General features: G+C 40.8%; 2 protein-coding genes and 1 long non-coding RNA gene across 3 annotated transcripts; 1 reads left to right on the top strand and 2 right to left on the bottom strand.

Moving 5' to 3' along the window:
* Positions 1–15: 15 nt before the first annotated feature.
* Positions 16–2,745, top strand: pla2g12b (phospholipase A2, group XIIB; the record flags this gene model as incomplete). The annotated part of the gene is made up of 4 exons (XM_079220216.1): positions 16–277; positions 856–944; positions 1,308–1,473; positions 2,627–2,745. 4 exons carry the CDS (start codon positions 16–18, stop codon positions 2,743–2,745), a joined length of 636 nt encoding a protein of 211 aa, XP_079076342.1.
* Positions 2,746–4,068: 1,323 nt separating this feature from the next.
* On the bottom strand, positions 4,069–9,399 carry LOC306737421 (uncharacterized protein; the record flags this gene model as incomplete). Its single annotated transcript, XM_079219155.1, has 5 exons — positions 4,069–4,340; positions 4,702–4,777; positions 6,626–8,134; positions 8,630–8,773; positions 8,962–9,399. 4 exons carry the CDS (start codon positions 9,397–9,399, stop codon positions 4,703–4,705), a joined length of 2,166 nt encoding a protein of 721 aa, XP_079075281.1. The 3' UTR covers positions 4,069–4,340; position 4,702.
* A 4,628-nt stretch (positions 9,400–14,027) lies between these two features.
* On the bottom strand, positions 14,028–15,267 carry LOC306738323. Its single transcript, XR_013771015.1, has 3 exons — positions 15,130–15,267; positions 14,941–15,042; positions 14,028–14,134 (listed from the first exon to the last, which is right to left on the bottom strand). It is a non-coding gene; the product is annotated as an uncharacterized lncRNA (long non-coding RNA).
* Positions 15,268–16,620: the final 1,353 nt, after the last annotated feature.

Here is a 16,620-nt window from a genome sequence, read left to right as displayed (position 1 = left end):
TGTCTGAGCTACAGAATGACCCGTTGGGCCCTTATTGCTCCCCTGCTGCTGGGCCTGTTCATCCACAGTGCCGTCAGTCAAGAGGCTGAGGACCCTGCTGCCACCGTGGCACCACCACAGGACCAGGCCTCCGATGGCACACAGGCAGAGGACGAGAATGCAGAGTGGGGAATGAACTCCGTCAGAGACGGCTTTGAGACAGTCGGCGGATACTTTGATTCGATGCTGGAGTTCATGGGTGGACGTGATGGAGTGTGCCAATACCGCTGTCGATATGGTAAGTCGGTAAATATGGATACTGATATTGATCCGGTGCTGTGGCCACCACTGATATATCATTTCAAAATATTTTACGATTTAATTTTAATTGAAAGGAGGAAATGTATTATGGTTTGCTCTTAACACTGATTACATGCAGTGGAAAGAGTTAGTCTAGGCCTGGGTGTCCTAAGCTCCAGTTGATTTCCACCCAAATAACAATAAAGTGCCTTAAGAGAAAAAGAAAAGAAAAAAACATTTCCTTTTTGGAATCAAAATGGTTAAATGTGGTTTGTAGTCTGAACATTGCCTGTATGTAACAGCAATACAATGTAAACCCAATACTAATATTGCACTGATACTTATCGTATCACCATTGCACTTATCATATATGTTTTCATCTTGAAATGGACTGTGACCCCAGAATGATTCATGCAGTGACTGGGGACTGTGTCTAATAACATGTGAAAGGGCATGAACGAAATAAGTACCTTTGTCTCTCTACGTGCAGACGTGGGTCTACTTCAAATCCACGTGGTTTTCAAACTGCTGTGATACACGACCTACATCTGATATTTTGTTTCCGTCCCCTTTCAGGGAAAGATCCTCTTCCTCGGGCTGGCTACCAGATGCCGGAGCCTGATGGGTGTAGCTCTTACTTCTTCGGTCTTCCTGTGCCAGAAGGGGTATGCTTCTTCTGTCTGTCCAGGGAAAATACATGTTATATTATGAAACTTGGAAATTTAATTGATACGTACTGTATTTAAAAAGCTTAAACTGCATTCCTAAGGAAGGTCCCTTAGAAATGCAGTTTCAGCTTTTTATGAACGTACATAGGGACTTAAAACCATTACAACATCCACTGCTCTAATTTCTAGTTAGCAGAGCAGGTTAGGTTTTGCAGAATTAGCATTATATTTTATTTAGTTCAAGTTAAGGCAACTGTTGGCTAGTGAAGTAATGGCCTGCTCCTTAACCATGTCTACTTACAGTATGGCTAGACCAGCTACTTGTTATTGTACTCATTGATCACCTCTGTTGTGTACCAGATGGACATGGGCATCCCTGCCATGACCAAGTGCTGCAATCAGCTGGATATGTGTTACGACACCTGCGGCTCCAACAAGTACCGCTGCGACTCCAAGTTCCGCTGGTGCCTCCACAGCATCTGCTCGGACCTCAAGAAGAGTCTTGGCTTTGTATCAAAAGTTGAAGGTTGGTTGTTTTAACCCATATTTCATACAGGACTGAGTTACTGAGCACATCTCTGTTTTTCAGCACCATTCTGCCCTCAACTTCAGCAACTGATTTAAGTACACATTCTACTTGCATACAGTACTTGCAATTGTGGTCACTGCCGAAGTTAACAGACATATGTGACAGCTGAAAAATATATCATGATGACCAGTTGGGATACTTACCAGTATTCTTATTTATGTATCTCCCTTCTTGATAAAAATAAGTGGGCTTGGAAAAGTTAACTGCTGGTCTGGGACCCTTTCAGAAGCCCGTTGCATCACTTTTGAAATGTTATACATAACCCCCCTCCCACCCTCCAAATGAAAGAAATTGGCTAATATTTAAATTAGAAAATAATTCAAATACCATACAAGCGATTAAAATGCTCAAGTGCTTAAATCTAAACCAATCCCCCACTAGGGGGGAAACTAAGCGATTGTTATACAAAACTGTAAATCATAGGTTGTTTTATGATTTTTTTAAAATAAAAACCCAAAACAGCTGTATTTGGATGTATTGAACACCATAAGTAATATATGTGAAATATATAGTTTGGTACATGAGAAAATTCAAATAGCATTCAAATAGCCCAAATGGGCCCCAATTGGCCCCAATGAGTCCTTGTCTGAATTTTCTGAACTAAAACCCCTTTCTAACTTTGTTCTTCTTCACTTTATCAAAGTTAACCTTTGCAGAGAGAATGCAGAGAGAATATTGTGCTATGATTTGGGAGAGGTTTAGACCTTACAGCTGCATCATTTCAAATAAATAATCATCCTGAAAGTGCTTTTTTTCTAGATGGACCTGAAACCCTTTCATTTTTGCTGTGTGTCATCTTTATTTACTCTTAACCAGTAACATATAGACTGATATTTACACATCTGAACAAAATCTCACATGTGTAGCCTTTCATTCTAACACCAAATGATTCAAATAGCCCTAGTGGTTGCACAGATACACCCTTTTTAATTTGGGTATGCAATTTCCGAGCAGAGGCCTAAAAGTAGGTGGGTTTTTACCTGCGACAAATTAACTGTTTGCTGAGTGTATTTTATAAAATGTAAAATATTACCTTCTATACTGCTGTGTGCTGACGGCCATTCCTGCTTCTGTCCCTTTGTCTCCTCAGCATGTGAAACAGTGGCAGACACCCTGTTCAACACAGTGTGGACTCTGGGCTGCAGACCCTACATGAACGGCCAGAGAGCATCATGCTTCTGTCAAGGAGAGGAGAAAGATGAACTTTAAAGCATGAAACGCTGTCCTATTTATAACAGCATCAACTAGAGCAGCTGTTGCAAAGACTGCTGTGTGACTACTTGAGTAATTTATTTGGAGGTTATTGTTCTGGTTTTGTTTAGTCATTAAATTACTTTGCATAAAAATGTATGTTATTGTTCAAAGTTCAACTTTGTTGCAAGCCAAATCTGTATTTGTTTATTTGTCAATAGTGTTTGTGTATTAGCACAAATACAGTTGGCAAAGGCATATGATCTTGGAAAAGCAAAAATATTGTGGTGTGAACTCATCTCAATAACACATAGATAGCCTCTCGTGCTTCATACTTTTGGATTCGTATAACCATGTTCTACTTATCTACACTATGAATAAATGTTATGGACATGTATGAACGCCATTATTTCATGGTACACTACTGACACCATTCAATACATAAGCAAAGATGTTAATTTTTTGCAAATCCAATCCAACTCAATTCAATTTATTTAGTCTCTTATGGTTGTAATGGTACAACCAGTTTGAACAGGCTATTGCAAACTTTCCTTTAAAGCAAATTACTATATTTTGCCCCTGAAAATGGATATAGACTAACCGTATTGTATAATGACACGAAATCTCATACGGTTTATAATCTACTGTATCTTAAAGAATCAGTTAACCCCAAAATCAAAATCGTATTTTTCCTTTTTATCAATTGAGATGGTTTTGGTGTTAGTTGCCTTGTTTTGGCGATATTGGCTGTGGAAACGCCTGCCTTCATTTGAATATAATGGGACTATATGGCAATCGGCCTGCGGTGCTCAAAGCTCCGAAAGATACATTTGAAAATAAACGGAAATCACAATTTGCGAAAAGAGAAATTACTGTTAAGTCTCAAGACTTTGACGGTAAGTCCAAAGTGGTGAGAAATGTAAGGCTGTGTTGACTCAAAGGGTATTTAAAAGGTTTATCTACGTACACTGACCATTTCACAAATAAGACTTTTCAGGTTTAGCTCTCTGTTGGCACAATTGGCTTCATTAACGTCTACAAGCTCCCCTTTGCCAGGCTCAGCTTGTTTTTGTTCTTTTTAGCTCTACTTACAGCTCAATGTTAACATGTGTTAAAGAGCTCATGTTTACAGCGCTGACCTGGTCAGAATTACCTCAAAAGAGAACTGCCCCGATTTAGCGTTGACTCCTAAAGTTTTTTTTTTTTTTTTAACTTAAGAGTAAAGTAAATGCAAAATACCTGGAGCTGACACATTAAAAGAAAGAAAAGAAAATATTCATCAACAGAATAAGACAGAGCATGTAAAACATACTTTTTTTAATCAAATGTATACAGCACCAAGAAGAAAAAAGGGTGTTTATAAAGAGTTACAAAGTATTCAAATGTTAAGCTGATACGGGTAAAACCGGTCTCAACCCAAACTGGCAATTAATGGCACAAAAATATTCTTTTAAGGAAGATAACATTTACTTGTTAGAGTTCGAGGATGATTCAGTACAAATCTGGAAAAATTGTCACATTAAATGGTCCTTTAACACCATCAACTGCATGTGCAAAAAACAAATGTTGAACATGAGGTCCACAGAGTCCGTCAGACAGGATAATCCACACATCTACGGAGAAAAGAGAACAGATTATAAAACACATGACCAAATGACAGATACACTATATTTTTTTTATTGTGGAGTTAATGAAGACTTCATTTCTTAATTTTTAAGAACATGTATATTATTATATTAGATATGATTTCAGTGAGAAAAAAAAAAAAATTCTGTGATGTCTGTTGGAACTTTTTTACCCCTCAAATGGAGCATGAAATCACAACTTAACATATTACATGTTAAATTAGTATCATCATAAATGGGTACTGGTGAATTACTGAAGTTACGAAACAGAAGCAGCCCAAAGCGGGAATATTTATTAATTAATGAAAGATAACCCCTGTGAAACATCAGTGTCCTCACACTTACTTACTTCAAACAGTCGGAGAGGGAAGGGAGTTGGCTGGCTGTGTGACTTTTTGCTTTACCTGTTGGTTAAATGCTTCAAGCTTGAAATAAAAGAATAGAAGAACACAACAATGCATTATTGTGACGTTTTATATTTTTGAAAATCAACACACAAAATAATAATTAAAGTACAGGATAAATGTGTGTAAAAAAAAAAGAAGAGAAAAATTATTTTTGAAAATGTTGTGAAATCCTAAAAATTCCTGAGCCGTATTTATCAAGCATCTCAGAATCATTCTTAGAACCAGAAACACTCCTGCCTCAGACTAGGACTTGAGAGTAATTTATGAAGCTTCCTAACATATACTGACTTTCTGTGACATCGCTGTTTTACAACACTTTTAGCAGCAAAGTTGAAAATATGATCAGTTGTAGTTGTAGTTTTCTGACGGATACCAGTAGTTTTCAAATACTGATGGAAAAAGCAGAAAATAGCTTTTCATTTTTTTATTACAACAGTTAACTGAGTGATTTAGGTTATTTAAGCAACAAGGTACGAGAGGCAGTAGTGTATTGTCAATAATGTACAGGTCAAGGGTGTTGTACGACGTGTAGCGGAGGGCCGGCAAACCCTTGAACTGTACATTATATACAGTACTGCCTTGAGTACTTCATTGCTTTTATAATACGGTTACCTGCGACATTATAATTAGTAAGCAGCCTTTCAGCCAAAATTGTTGTAGCCACCAAATGTTGTGTATCGCATTTCAGCGATAGAGAAAATAGTCCCGTATACATCTCTCGCGCACGCACACACGCGTCTGTGATTTACTGATGGTAATTATCTCTCACTGGAAATCATGATTACTTTCATTCCTTATCTTAATTTCCGGTTTTACGCACTTGCTAATGAGTCTGGCATCACTTGCCCCCAAAAATATTATTATTTTCAGAGCTGATTATGAAAGTAGCAAAGGAACGCTTCCTTCTCATCACAGTTGAGAAATGCACAAAAGAGTTGATCCAAAAGATCTTGTCCCTATTCAGACACGGTGTAATTATAAATAATATATAATGAAATGCACCCGTCTGTTGAATACATTTAGGCCTACTTGCCCAGTAGCCTATTTATATGCTGATACCATATGACCATGCTGGTTATTGTCGTAATTTATTTAATATTAATGGGGGAAAATGGCTCAGCTTTCCTTAGTTTCCGTGATTGCTGGACAGCCTATACCAGAAGCCACGCTGGTCTGCGTGTGAATCTACAAACCAGCCAACAATGGTGCATTTATCCAGTTGCCAGATATCTTAGTGTGATTACTTTTATTTCTGGCATTATAGCAAGATGTGTGGGAGATGTGAACGCACCTTTACATTATCCCTGCACAATGTGAGCTGTGGCGTTTCATTAACTTACTGTTATTTCTCCGACAACTTTTTATGCAACCATTTTCTCCTCTTTTAAAACTCTTATGCCTCTCAAAAGTCTTCCTTTCTCTTAACGCTTTTTGTTGTTGTTTCTCTTAGACTAAGATGCTTCATCTTTAAAAGGATCTTTCTTTGAAAACGTCATCACTCAGAATTTTCTTAGCACTTGTTCACTAGGAGCAGCTCTTTGTACTATGAAACTATGAAGCTTCAGGAATAAAACACCTGGTCCTAGAAATATGAAAAACATGTACGTCACTGAGAATTATTGTTTCAGAGTGATTTCCTGCTCTGAGACACTTGATAAAAAAGAGCCCTGATCCACAAATGAAAAGTATCACTTGCTGTGTAGCTCATCAGGTCCCAACTTTTCAGCAGATGCAAGTGAAACACATCTTTGACATGTCCTGCTTACAAGTATACAGACAAACGGGACAAAACCTGCAACTGCAACTCAATCTAAACTCATAAAATTAGATGGATTAGGAAGATGATCAAACCAACATTACACCAACCTTTTTCCTCAAGTTCACTTTTATTTCCACCTCCGTTGGTGGACGTTTTTCTTCTTCCGACTGCTTGGCTTCAGGGTCATCATCATTGAGCTGTGGAGCCTCCCCTTTCTTTACCAAACTGGCTTCAGGATCATCTTTATTGAGCCGTGGAGCCACCCCATTCTTCACCAAACTCTTTACTTGATTTGCTGCCCATTTTAGATCTTTTCGTAAACGATTTATTTTTATGCAAGTTTCTAACTTCCCCTTCCTCTTGTGGCCCTTTGTGAGTGTCTGTATACAGCGACCACGACTGCGACCAGTGTTTGACTGCTTAGTGTTGACGGCCTGCAGGTAGCGATTGCCGGAAATAGATCCAGTTTGGCCTTCACTCATCGACAGATCTGGATTCACAAGTAGGTTAATGTGAGTGTTAAAAGAGTTGCGCTGAGGTCTGTAATCCATGTTAGGTGCCACTGCAGAGCCAGAAAAGTGTTGGTAGGTGTTTTGTGAATAAGGACACCCACTAATATAAAGGGAGGGAGGAATAGCACCCTGTGTAGGTGCCCAGTAAGAATTTGAAGCAGCGCTGTAGGTGCCACTGTCGTAGGCAGAGTATTGTGAGTCTTGGGACAAAATGTTATCTGCAAAGGCAGAATGAGCAGCAGGCATATAGTTTGGTGGATATGGGTATTGATAAGAAGTGATTACTTTGGGATATTCTTCGTCACTGTATGTCTGTTCTTCTTTACTGTCTTCGTTACCGTTATGGCATGTCAGTCCATCTCCACCTGTGTCTCTCGAGTGGCCATGTTCAGACCTTCGTCTTGATTCTCTGCTCTGGGAGCGCCGAAAATGAGAGGGGCTTGGACTACAGCTTCTAGAGGTTGACCTTGACGAGGAGGAAGAGGAAGAGGACTTACTGTCAGGTTTTTGAGAGCCCTTCTGCCGATTCTCCTGTTCTACTCTTGTATCGTCAGGCTTCTTCCCATACAGCCTCTCCTGAGTCCGGTCTGCTAATTTGCTCATCTCTTCCACGTCCAGACTCATCCCCAGAGTTTGAAGAATGTTCTGGAGCTGTTCACGCTGCTCGTCCACCTGTGATTTTTCCTCTTCTTTCTTCTTCACTGCAGAGGGAGAATTGGATCGACTACTGTCATTCTTCTTCTCGTCATCATCAGGTAGGGAAAGTCTTTCACTGAGGGATCTCTCTTGACTGTGCAGGTCAGTCTTCCTCTCTCCACTGTTGGTCCTACTGCTGCCCGGTAGCGAGGCTCCACTATCTGATTGCTGGCTCTCCCGTCTGAAGGCTTGAGCTGAATTGTTCTCTGTGGCAGGGGGCTGAAAGTTGAGGTGCTCCTCACCCAAAGGAAGATCCACACTGTCATCATTGACAATCCTACTGAGAAAGTCCATGTCCACTCCTTTGTTGAGAATGCTGAGGAAACGCTGGAAACCCTTGTTGACGTCATTCTCGTTGTCTGGTGATGTAACGTTTTGGCTGGGAGGATGTTGTGTGAGGTCAGGAACCTGGGATAGGTCAGATATACAGAAACATTTCTCTTGAGATTATTTATGACATCAAATAGCGTCTAATATTTTTGTAATTTTGGAAGGAAGGCACAAAAAATACAATTTGTGATTAAACCATAACATTAATCTCATCTGCCAACCTCAGAACAGACTTTGTGCTATGATCGGCCTCACTATCTTGTTTACATCATGAAGCGTACTTACAGTGCCCTGGGAGGATGAAGCGAAGAAGGCATAGGAGTGCCAGAAACTGAGATACACTGAGCTTGCAGTCAACGCTGGAGAGCAGAGGTCTGACCATTTGAGGTAGGCTGCCGAGGGTTCATAGCAACACCAACATCAAGGCTAATCTGGGAGATGCGATTCTGAGGCCAGGCCCACTAGCAAGGAGTTAAAAGGCACCCGTGATACCTTTTGACTGCTTTACTGAGGTGTCACCAGGGGGCTTATTCAGACAGAAGACCAAACAAAAGAGCAAAACACATTACAAACCTCTCTGCTTTCTGTTAAAACAGTCGGATCACTATATCTCTGCTGTATTAGTGCCTTCACTCTGAGCTTCAGGGGATGGTCGTCCTGCACCAGACCATCTTTGCTCCAGCTGGATGAGTCAATTCTCTCTTTGGGTGAACGAAACTGAGAAAAAACGAGGCAATGCAGTAAACAGTACATTATCTGGAAAACGGTTGGCTGCTGCAAACTGAAAACACTGATTCTCAAAGTAAAATCATGATCTATAACAGTTGATTGGTTATCTGGTCGAACATATTACTCACCTTGGTCAAAAAGCTGTCAGGATGTTTTGGCTGCAAAATTAAACTAACCCTGTCTTTAAGAGCAAAGCAAGTAGCCGATTCATTACAGGAAAAGTCTGAAGACGATGTCTCAACTGTTTTCAAGGCAATAGCAGCTTTCTTAAGTAGTATTCGCTCCTCTATTGCTCGAAGCTCTTTTCGCTTTCTTTCCAGCTCTGGATCCTCTTCATCCTCCATCTCAAGTGGTTCCCCATCTGGTTCCTCGACTTCTGAGTTGTTAATGTAAAAGTTATGAGAGGGAAGACTGAGTTCCTTCCATCCCACATTCACTCCCATGCTGCTTTGAGCTTCATCAACAGCGTGTCCTGCATATTTGCAGTAAGTGTTCCACTTCTCATTGGCGCTTGAAGCATCCTCCATGATGTCCTCAACAACATTCTGCAGATTTGGATTCAGATTTCTCTGGAAGGATCGTATTGTAACGTCATCCCAGTCGACTGGATTCATCCTTCAGCCAGTACACTCTGCAAAGTAGAAACAGTGTGGATAAATTAAACTGTGGAATATGTAAAGCAGACCTGTTATAACACACCGTAACTTTACTGACAGAAAAATATGTTAACCTTATTTAATGGAAATTGCCTTTTTAACATGCCCCCAACTAGCGGAACAGTACCTCAGACTTTCACTCGGTTTAACGTTACATACAGACAGCTTTGAAGGAAATACGATGCCTTGCGTTTGACAAGCCAACCTCAATGTAAGATGGTGTGATATAACAGTGAACGCTTAGTGATTTTTTGCCAAACTACAGACCAAAACAGACTCGCGTTAAACGCTATTTTTAATTAGCTTAGCTTCGCAGCTAACACGACTGTTTACCTAGTAACCGTTACAGCGACTCAAACCACCCTTTCCTCTGACCCATCACGAAAAGGGTGTCGTTTTAACCATGTTACTTTGAAAACTAAGTGTGAAATGTAAAAACTGACCTTCAGCAAGCTTCAGGAATAGGTGAGGACAACTGTTTGTGTTAAACATTAGCTTGAAGTGAGGAAGAGTGGCTAAGACCGCTCTTGCGGCTTCGGTGGTGTTGAAAAGTAGATGTTAACAGCGCCTCCTGCTGGACGGAGTACAACAACACCGCAGGAATAATTCGGTTTATGAGTAAAGACTATGTATACAGGGGTCATACACAACGTTATTTGTTGTTATTGCTGTGCAACCACATGCAGTTTGTAGTCCCATTTTACTACACAAGAAAAACATAAATAAAATAAATGTGGAGGCTGAATTATAAAGTCTCAGCCAGAGGAAAGAAACTGCTTTGAAGTCTGGTGGTATCCCAGCTGATACTTCTGTATCGCTTGCCAAATGGCAGCAGGGTTGACATGCTGGGTGGGTAATGTCTTTTAATATCCCTTGGGCTCTTCGGAGGCACCTCTTGACAGCAATATTACGGATGCTCAGTAGATGCATACAATGATGTTCTGGGTGCCAATATGTACTGTTCTGGGCTGTGCACATCCCATGCCAGTTTGTAATGTTCCCATTTAGGGTTCTTTCTATTGATCCTCTTCAATGCCGTGTTCACACCGGACGCGACGCGAATTTGCGGCGCGACCAGTTTACATGTTAAGTCAATCCACAGACGCGCTGCGGCGCGAATTTGCGGCGAGATAGACGCGTTGGAGGCGGCGCGAACAGAGCGTTTGACCTGGGGCGAACAAAGCGAAGGACGCGGCGCGAATTCGCGTGAGTTGAATTATCCCAACTCTGGCGGAGAAATCGCGTGACGCAAAGTTGCGGCAGCCAATCAGCGTTGAGAATCAGCGTTGAGAAGCTCCGCCCGTCACCACCGCCGTCTCCCCGTTTCTGAATGAAACTGCTGCTGCTCCGCCTGAACCAGCGCTGACAGCGGCTTCATTGAGACGCTGTTGTGGGACTACGGCTAATATTTTGATGTTTGAGTTTGATGTTCCGACATATTTGGAGTTTACACAAAAAGTATAAAGCAGAACTGGTGGTTATTTCCATGGTGGATGGCATAATCGTTATCGTTTTACTGAGATACGCGAGACGCTGTTCCTGGAGGAGTCGGTGAAATTCACCGACCTGTGTGCGGCTACGGATGATGTTATGAACCCAAATACGAGGGCGTTTCATGTTCCGACATGTTTGGGACTTCCACAACAAATATAAAGCAGAACTAGTGGTTATTTATTCCATGGTCGATAGCGGAAATGAAAGCTTCGTCGCTTGTCTCTCACAGAGGCAAGCAACAGAGCTAAGCCACGCCCCTTTGGTCGCGCCGCGAATTCGCGTTTGGTGTGAACACCCTCTTTCTACTCGCGCGAGTAAACTTCCGCGGTGGACGCGGCGCCGCAAATTCGCGTCGCGTCCGGTGTGAACACGGCATAAAAGTTAACAAGAACTTTGCCGATTTAAGTTTTTCAAAAGAAATGTAGCCGCTTTCTTCACAATGAGGATGTGTGTTTTTTGTGATGCCGATTCCCAGGAACTTAAAACTGTTCACTTGGTCCACGTCAGCTCCGTTGATGTAGACAGGTGTGTTCTCATGTTCCCCTCATCAAAGTCTACATTTTCATTAACATATCCCACTCATTTGCACATGGACAATTTAGTCAGTGTTTCTGAACCTGCACCACTATCTCATAACAACAGCAATTAGAGGATGAGGACTTAAACCAGTGTGATGTCACCGAGATGTTAATTCAGGCATTGCTTATGAGTCAGTGAATGGCACGCTGCTTTTGATGACTACAACATGTTCATACAGTTGCCTGCAAACAAAGCAGTGACCGGTTTGTTTCATTTAATGCAACACAATTTAACAGGCAAATAGGGTTGTTTCCATCATCTCTGCAGCAGTCTGCATCTACTAAGATCACATATGCACCTCTTAGTTCTTCAGTTCCCAGCTTCAATCTGAGGAGTGGTACAAGTATTTAATGACCTTCTCCTAGTGCACTGTATGTGAATTCTTAAAATGACAGGATTTTTTCACAAGCTCTGCATTCACCTCCAAGCTCGTCTGAAGGTACGACAGATCTGAAATTAACCACCAATATTTGTCAAGAATGTTATCTATAAAAACTATGCGATATGATGTAGATCATATATGTAATGTATGGTTAACCTGCTCGTTATAGAAATGGATTAATTCAAACGAAACACACCAAATGCTAACAATTTTCCAAACCATAAAAAGTGTGGTTTTCCAACATCCTGATTTGTCCCAGTCGGATGTTGTGGTCTTCTGTACTGTCTCAACCACTGAATGTACTGTGCAACCTGCCATGAAGGACCATTTAGACGTTAGTACGTTACGTGACAGTCCCATCTAATGTGTCCTTCTTTTGAGAATTACTTTTTTTCCCTTCACAATATAGTCAAGAAAAATTGGTGCAATTATAAAGCTCAGCAATTTACTTACATTCATTGCATTTTATATTATGCTATTCAAATATTTACACCACCATTTTCTGCATGTGTACAAAAAAAGAAAAGAGAATAGCTTAACTAAGAGTAGAGCACATTTTTATTAATCATGGATTGGCCAAAACTCTCTGAAAATCAGATTAGGGTGCTATATCATGAGGATAATACAAAAAGACTTCTGTTGACAAATATAACTTCAACAAAAATTATAATGTATCGAATCATGGTGTTTGAATAACAAAATCAAGAAATCAACATTTTCAGAGATCAATAAACACTTTCTTTACATAGTGTTTTTCTTTAGAGTTACACGTGTTATGGATATAAGAACAATAGGCTTGCAATGGACCGAGCTCCAATGCAACCAAGCTTGTCAATAAACTTGTGATCTGTTCATTTCCTTGTCTGTGTTATTCTCTGCCTTGTAGTTTGTTGCTGCTGGACAGGGTGCTTGCAAAGGTTCAATATTAATTTTGTCAATGGGTGTTTTGTGAACGCTGAAGGCCCAGCTGTATATTTTATGAAGATCTTTTACTATTCTCTACAGTCAGATTTTCAACAGTCTTCATCCAGGTTGTTTGGTTTCAATGACTTGCAAACAGCGGGGCCTCGACAGGGGTTTAGGTTTGTATGTGGTGTTCAGTGACTGAATTGGTTTCATACCTGGCAAGTTAAAAATAGGCGGATTACTAATGTGCTGTGGCAGTAGGTGCCTTGTTTGAGCTAGTACTCCTGGAAAGATGCTCACAGGTGGGACATGGAGGTAAGGGAAATAGGGAGGCATGAAAAGCCTTGGTCCAAGGTGGGGCAAGTTAGGGGGCAGGTTATGGGGCGGAGGTGGGTATGGCAGCGATGAACAGTTTACAGGAGGGTACACTGGCATTACAGATGTAGGAGATGGCGTTAGGAAAGCGTATGCTGAATTTTGAGACAATGTTTGACATGCAGCAGTGCTTTCCTTGGAGTAAGTTTCACATTTGTCACTCTCCTGTAAGGTACTACTGGTGCTATGCTGGCCATATTCAACACTCTCATACACCTGTACCTGGTGTACCTCGGCCACGTCACTCTGAGCACTATAGGAGTCTTTCTTCTTGTGATTTTTCTGATTCAACGGGCTAAAACTAGATCTGCTTGATGATGAGGATGATCTACTGTGTGGTCGTGGTGAAAACGCTTGCCTGGTATCTCTTTCCCTGCTTCTCCTACGATGGCAGTCACTATCTTTCTTTCCATATAACCGCTCTTGGATCCGATGGGTCATTTGGCCCAGTTCCTCGGATCCTAAATTCATGCCAATGGCCTGCAAAACATCCTGCATTTGCCTGTGCTTGTGCTCATCTTCAGGTGTCAGTGTTATCTTGTTTTCTGCTGAGGGAGACCTGGATCTACTGTTGGAGCTGAAGTAGCTTCGTTCTGCTTCACCCTTTTGCAGAGACTTTTCATCAGACAGAGACCGCCCCTTTGGGCTGAAGGACCTGTGACGATGCTGTGAAGAAGCCAGTCTCTGCAATCCTTCGCTCTCACTCCAGTGGCTGGCATTTTGGTGGCTTACCTGTTGCCCTCCAGCATACCTGGGAGACCAGGGATGATCAGTGTTCGATAAAGAAGTTGTCGAATGCGGTCGATCACCCACTTCTGTGGCGGTCTGAGTCACTATCTTGGTGAGCGTGGCAACATTCACACCCTTGTTGAGCACATTAAGGAAACGCTGGAAACCCATGGCCGACTTCTGCTCAGGAACAGCAGGACTTTGGTTGGTGACGTCAACCTCAAAAGACTGATGGGAAACACACAGAAGCAACCACAGTTTATGGAAACAATATCTGCATTGTTTTTTGACAAATACTTGTGTAGAATATGGAACTACCACCTGTGAGAAATTTCAAACAAAAAACATACACACAAATCACTTTGATTATGTAATGATTTGACAGTTCACCACTAATTTAACAAAAGCAGGTAAACGTGTGATATGACCACACATCACGGCCTAATAATGTAAGTCATATCCATCCTATCTTATGTTGAGATACTATAAAAATCAACTATAACAATAAATAAAACGTACAAAAAGTATTAGCAGCAAAAAATACTTAAAAGAACCAAAAGTAAAAGTACTCATTATATGGAATGAGCTATTTCAGAATAGCATGAATCATATTATTTATTATATTTTTTTTAAATAAATGTGTTCATAACTTTAATAATGGATCATTTCATATGATTTGTACTAATAATTTGAATCTACAAATTAAAAAAAATTAAAAAAATCTATACCTCCCTTTCAAATGTAGTGGAATAGTATAAGAGCAGAAAATGGCCCCACAGGCCAAAAAGTTAAGTATCTCAAAATTTGAATAAGGTGCAGAACTTACGTAAATGTATTCTGTACTGTAACATTTCACCAATGCTTAAATATGCCACAAGTTATGTTTATATTTCCAAAATGTGTTAAGTATGTGTGTTAAATGCATTTCTTTCCCGATAAAAAAATTAGATACAATGCAGAGAACAACCTATTTTAGTCTTTGTACTAGCGAAATCTTTTGCACCTCTCACTGATGATAAAGGAAATAAACTCACCTGTCCAGAAGATTCATTCAATGGAAACCTTGTGATATTTTGACGATACTCCTTGTGATCTGTGGAGGGGCTCTCATTCCTCTCCTTGGGTTTGACATAACTCTGTTTGAGATGGAGGAAATTGTGATTAAAGTACATTAAAAAAAGCATTCACAGTTCTTACCGTAACACTAATACATTGAGACTAACCTTCTTCGAGCGATCTCGTGATCGTTTCCTCTCTTGCGAACAGTCTCGGCTCCTTTCATGACCCACTCTATCTTTGTAATATCCAGACAATTGTCTGCAGTCATGTTGTTGCTTATAGGTGAACTCCTCCTGCACATATTTGTTTCTGGAGTCTTGAGGTGTTTTCCTGTATTTGAAGTCCTCTTCCTGTGGAAGCATTTGTTTAAAATCCTTGGTCACGTGTGCACGTGAAAAACTGTCAGGTGACAGCCTGTTTGTATTATCCTCAGGCTCAAGTCTGTATCTTTTATCATCTTTATCATTCTCTGTAAACCTTTGCCTTTTCTTTTCAAAAGTACCCCAATCAGGTGAAGACCTGCGTCTCCTTGCTGAGCTCTTTCTGCTCAAGTCTCTGTTCAATGAGTCTTTGCTGTACAGCATTTTAGGCGAGTCACTGTATTCTCTACTTCTGCTTGTTCTCTCTTTGCTGCCATGTCCATTTCCACCATATTTCTGATAGGAATCCTTTAGTACATCTCTGTGTTCATGCTTTTCTTCCCATCTGTGATCATAGTTGTCCCACTGCCTTGAACTTCTATCGCTGTGTTGCCGCCTGTTACTGAACTCGGACCTATTTGACTGCATAACCTCACAGCAACTCCAGCAGCGGAGTGGATGTCAAAGCCTGCAACAAAAACATGTTAAAATGAAATTTAGCTTTAAAATTAAGGAGTTGAGAGAGATTAAAATGCCATTCCTAGATAATAAAAACATAGCAATCACTTATATCACATGGATTTCTTTTAAAACAGGCAACAGAGGACCAACACCATATGAATGATACTTAACGTAGGTGTGAGACCAAAGATGTGCACACTAGTCCAATAATTGCTCTGTCACTCTTGCTCATGAAGAAATCCGAAATAGTCATACAAGTTAACATATTTAAGCACATAACTATTGTGCAATTCATGGAGGGGACCAAAAGTTGTCTTCAAATGTGTTGACATGTTGAAAGGGGGGGGTCACGAAAAAGCACGAAGAAACATTAACTGTGAGCGACCTCGATTGCAGTTGTCACAAATCATGGACGAGCTAAAAGGTGTGATTGTCTTCAACTACAGGCGTATAATTCAGTAACAGTATCAGCCGTCCAGTGTTGAAACACTGAGTCAGCACTAAGCCTTCCTGGACAGACCAGTTGTGGCCTCAGTAGCTTCACGACAACATTTGCTCTCCTGGCTGTTCGCTAGTAGTTCGGCTAAAAGGGTATCTCACTTAACGTAGCGTTAGTTCGCTTTAGCTCGTATACAAATAGAAAAAGCACAATTTACTATCATCAAAAAGGCTTTTCAGATTATTTACATCTAGAATTCAAACCTCTCGTCCTGCTGTTTTACTACATGGAAGCTGAGGCGCAGGAAGCAGCTTTTGGCTGACCCGTTAACGTTAGTGATAATCAATACGGCGTTGGCTCGCCACCTGTCGTTACATCACCTTTTCCGTTGGACG

This window comes from Taurulus bubalis, assembly GCF_910589615.1.
Source record: "Taurulus bubalis genome assembly, chromosome: 6".
NCBI classification, from domain to species: domain Eukaryota; kingdom Metazoa; phylum Chordata; class Actinopteri; order Perciformes; family Cottidae; genus Taurulus; species Taurulus bubalis.
The sequence above is the reverse complement of the archived record's forward strand: the minus strand, read 5'-3'. Positions and strand labels throughout refer to the sequence as shown.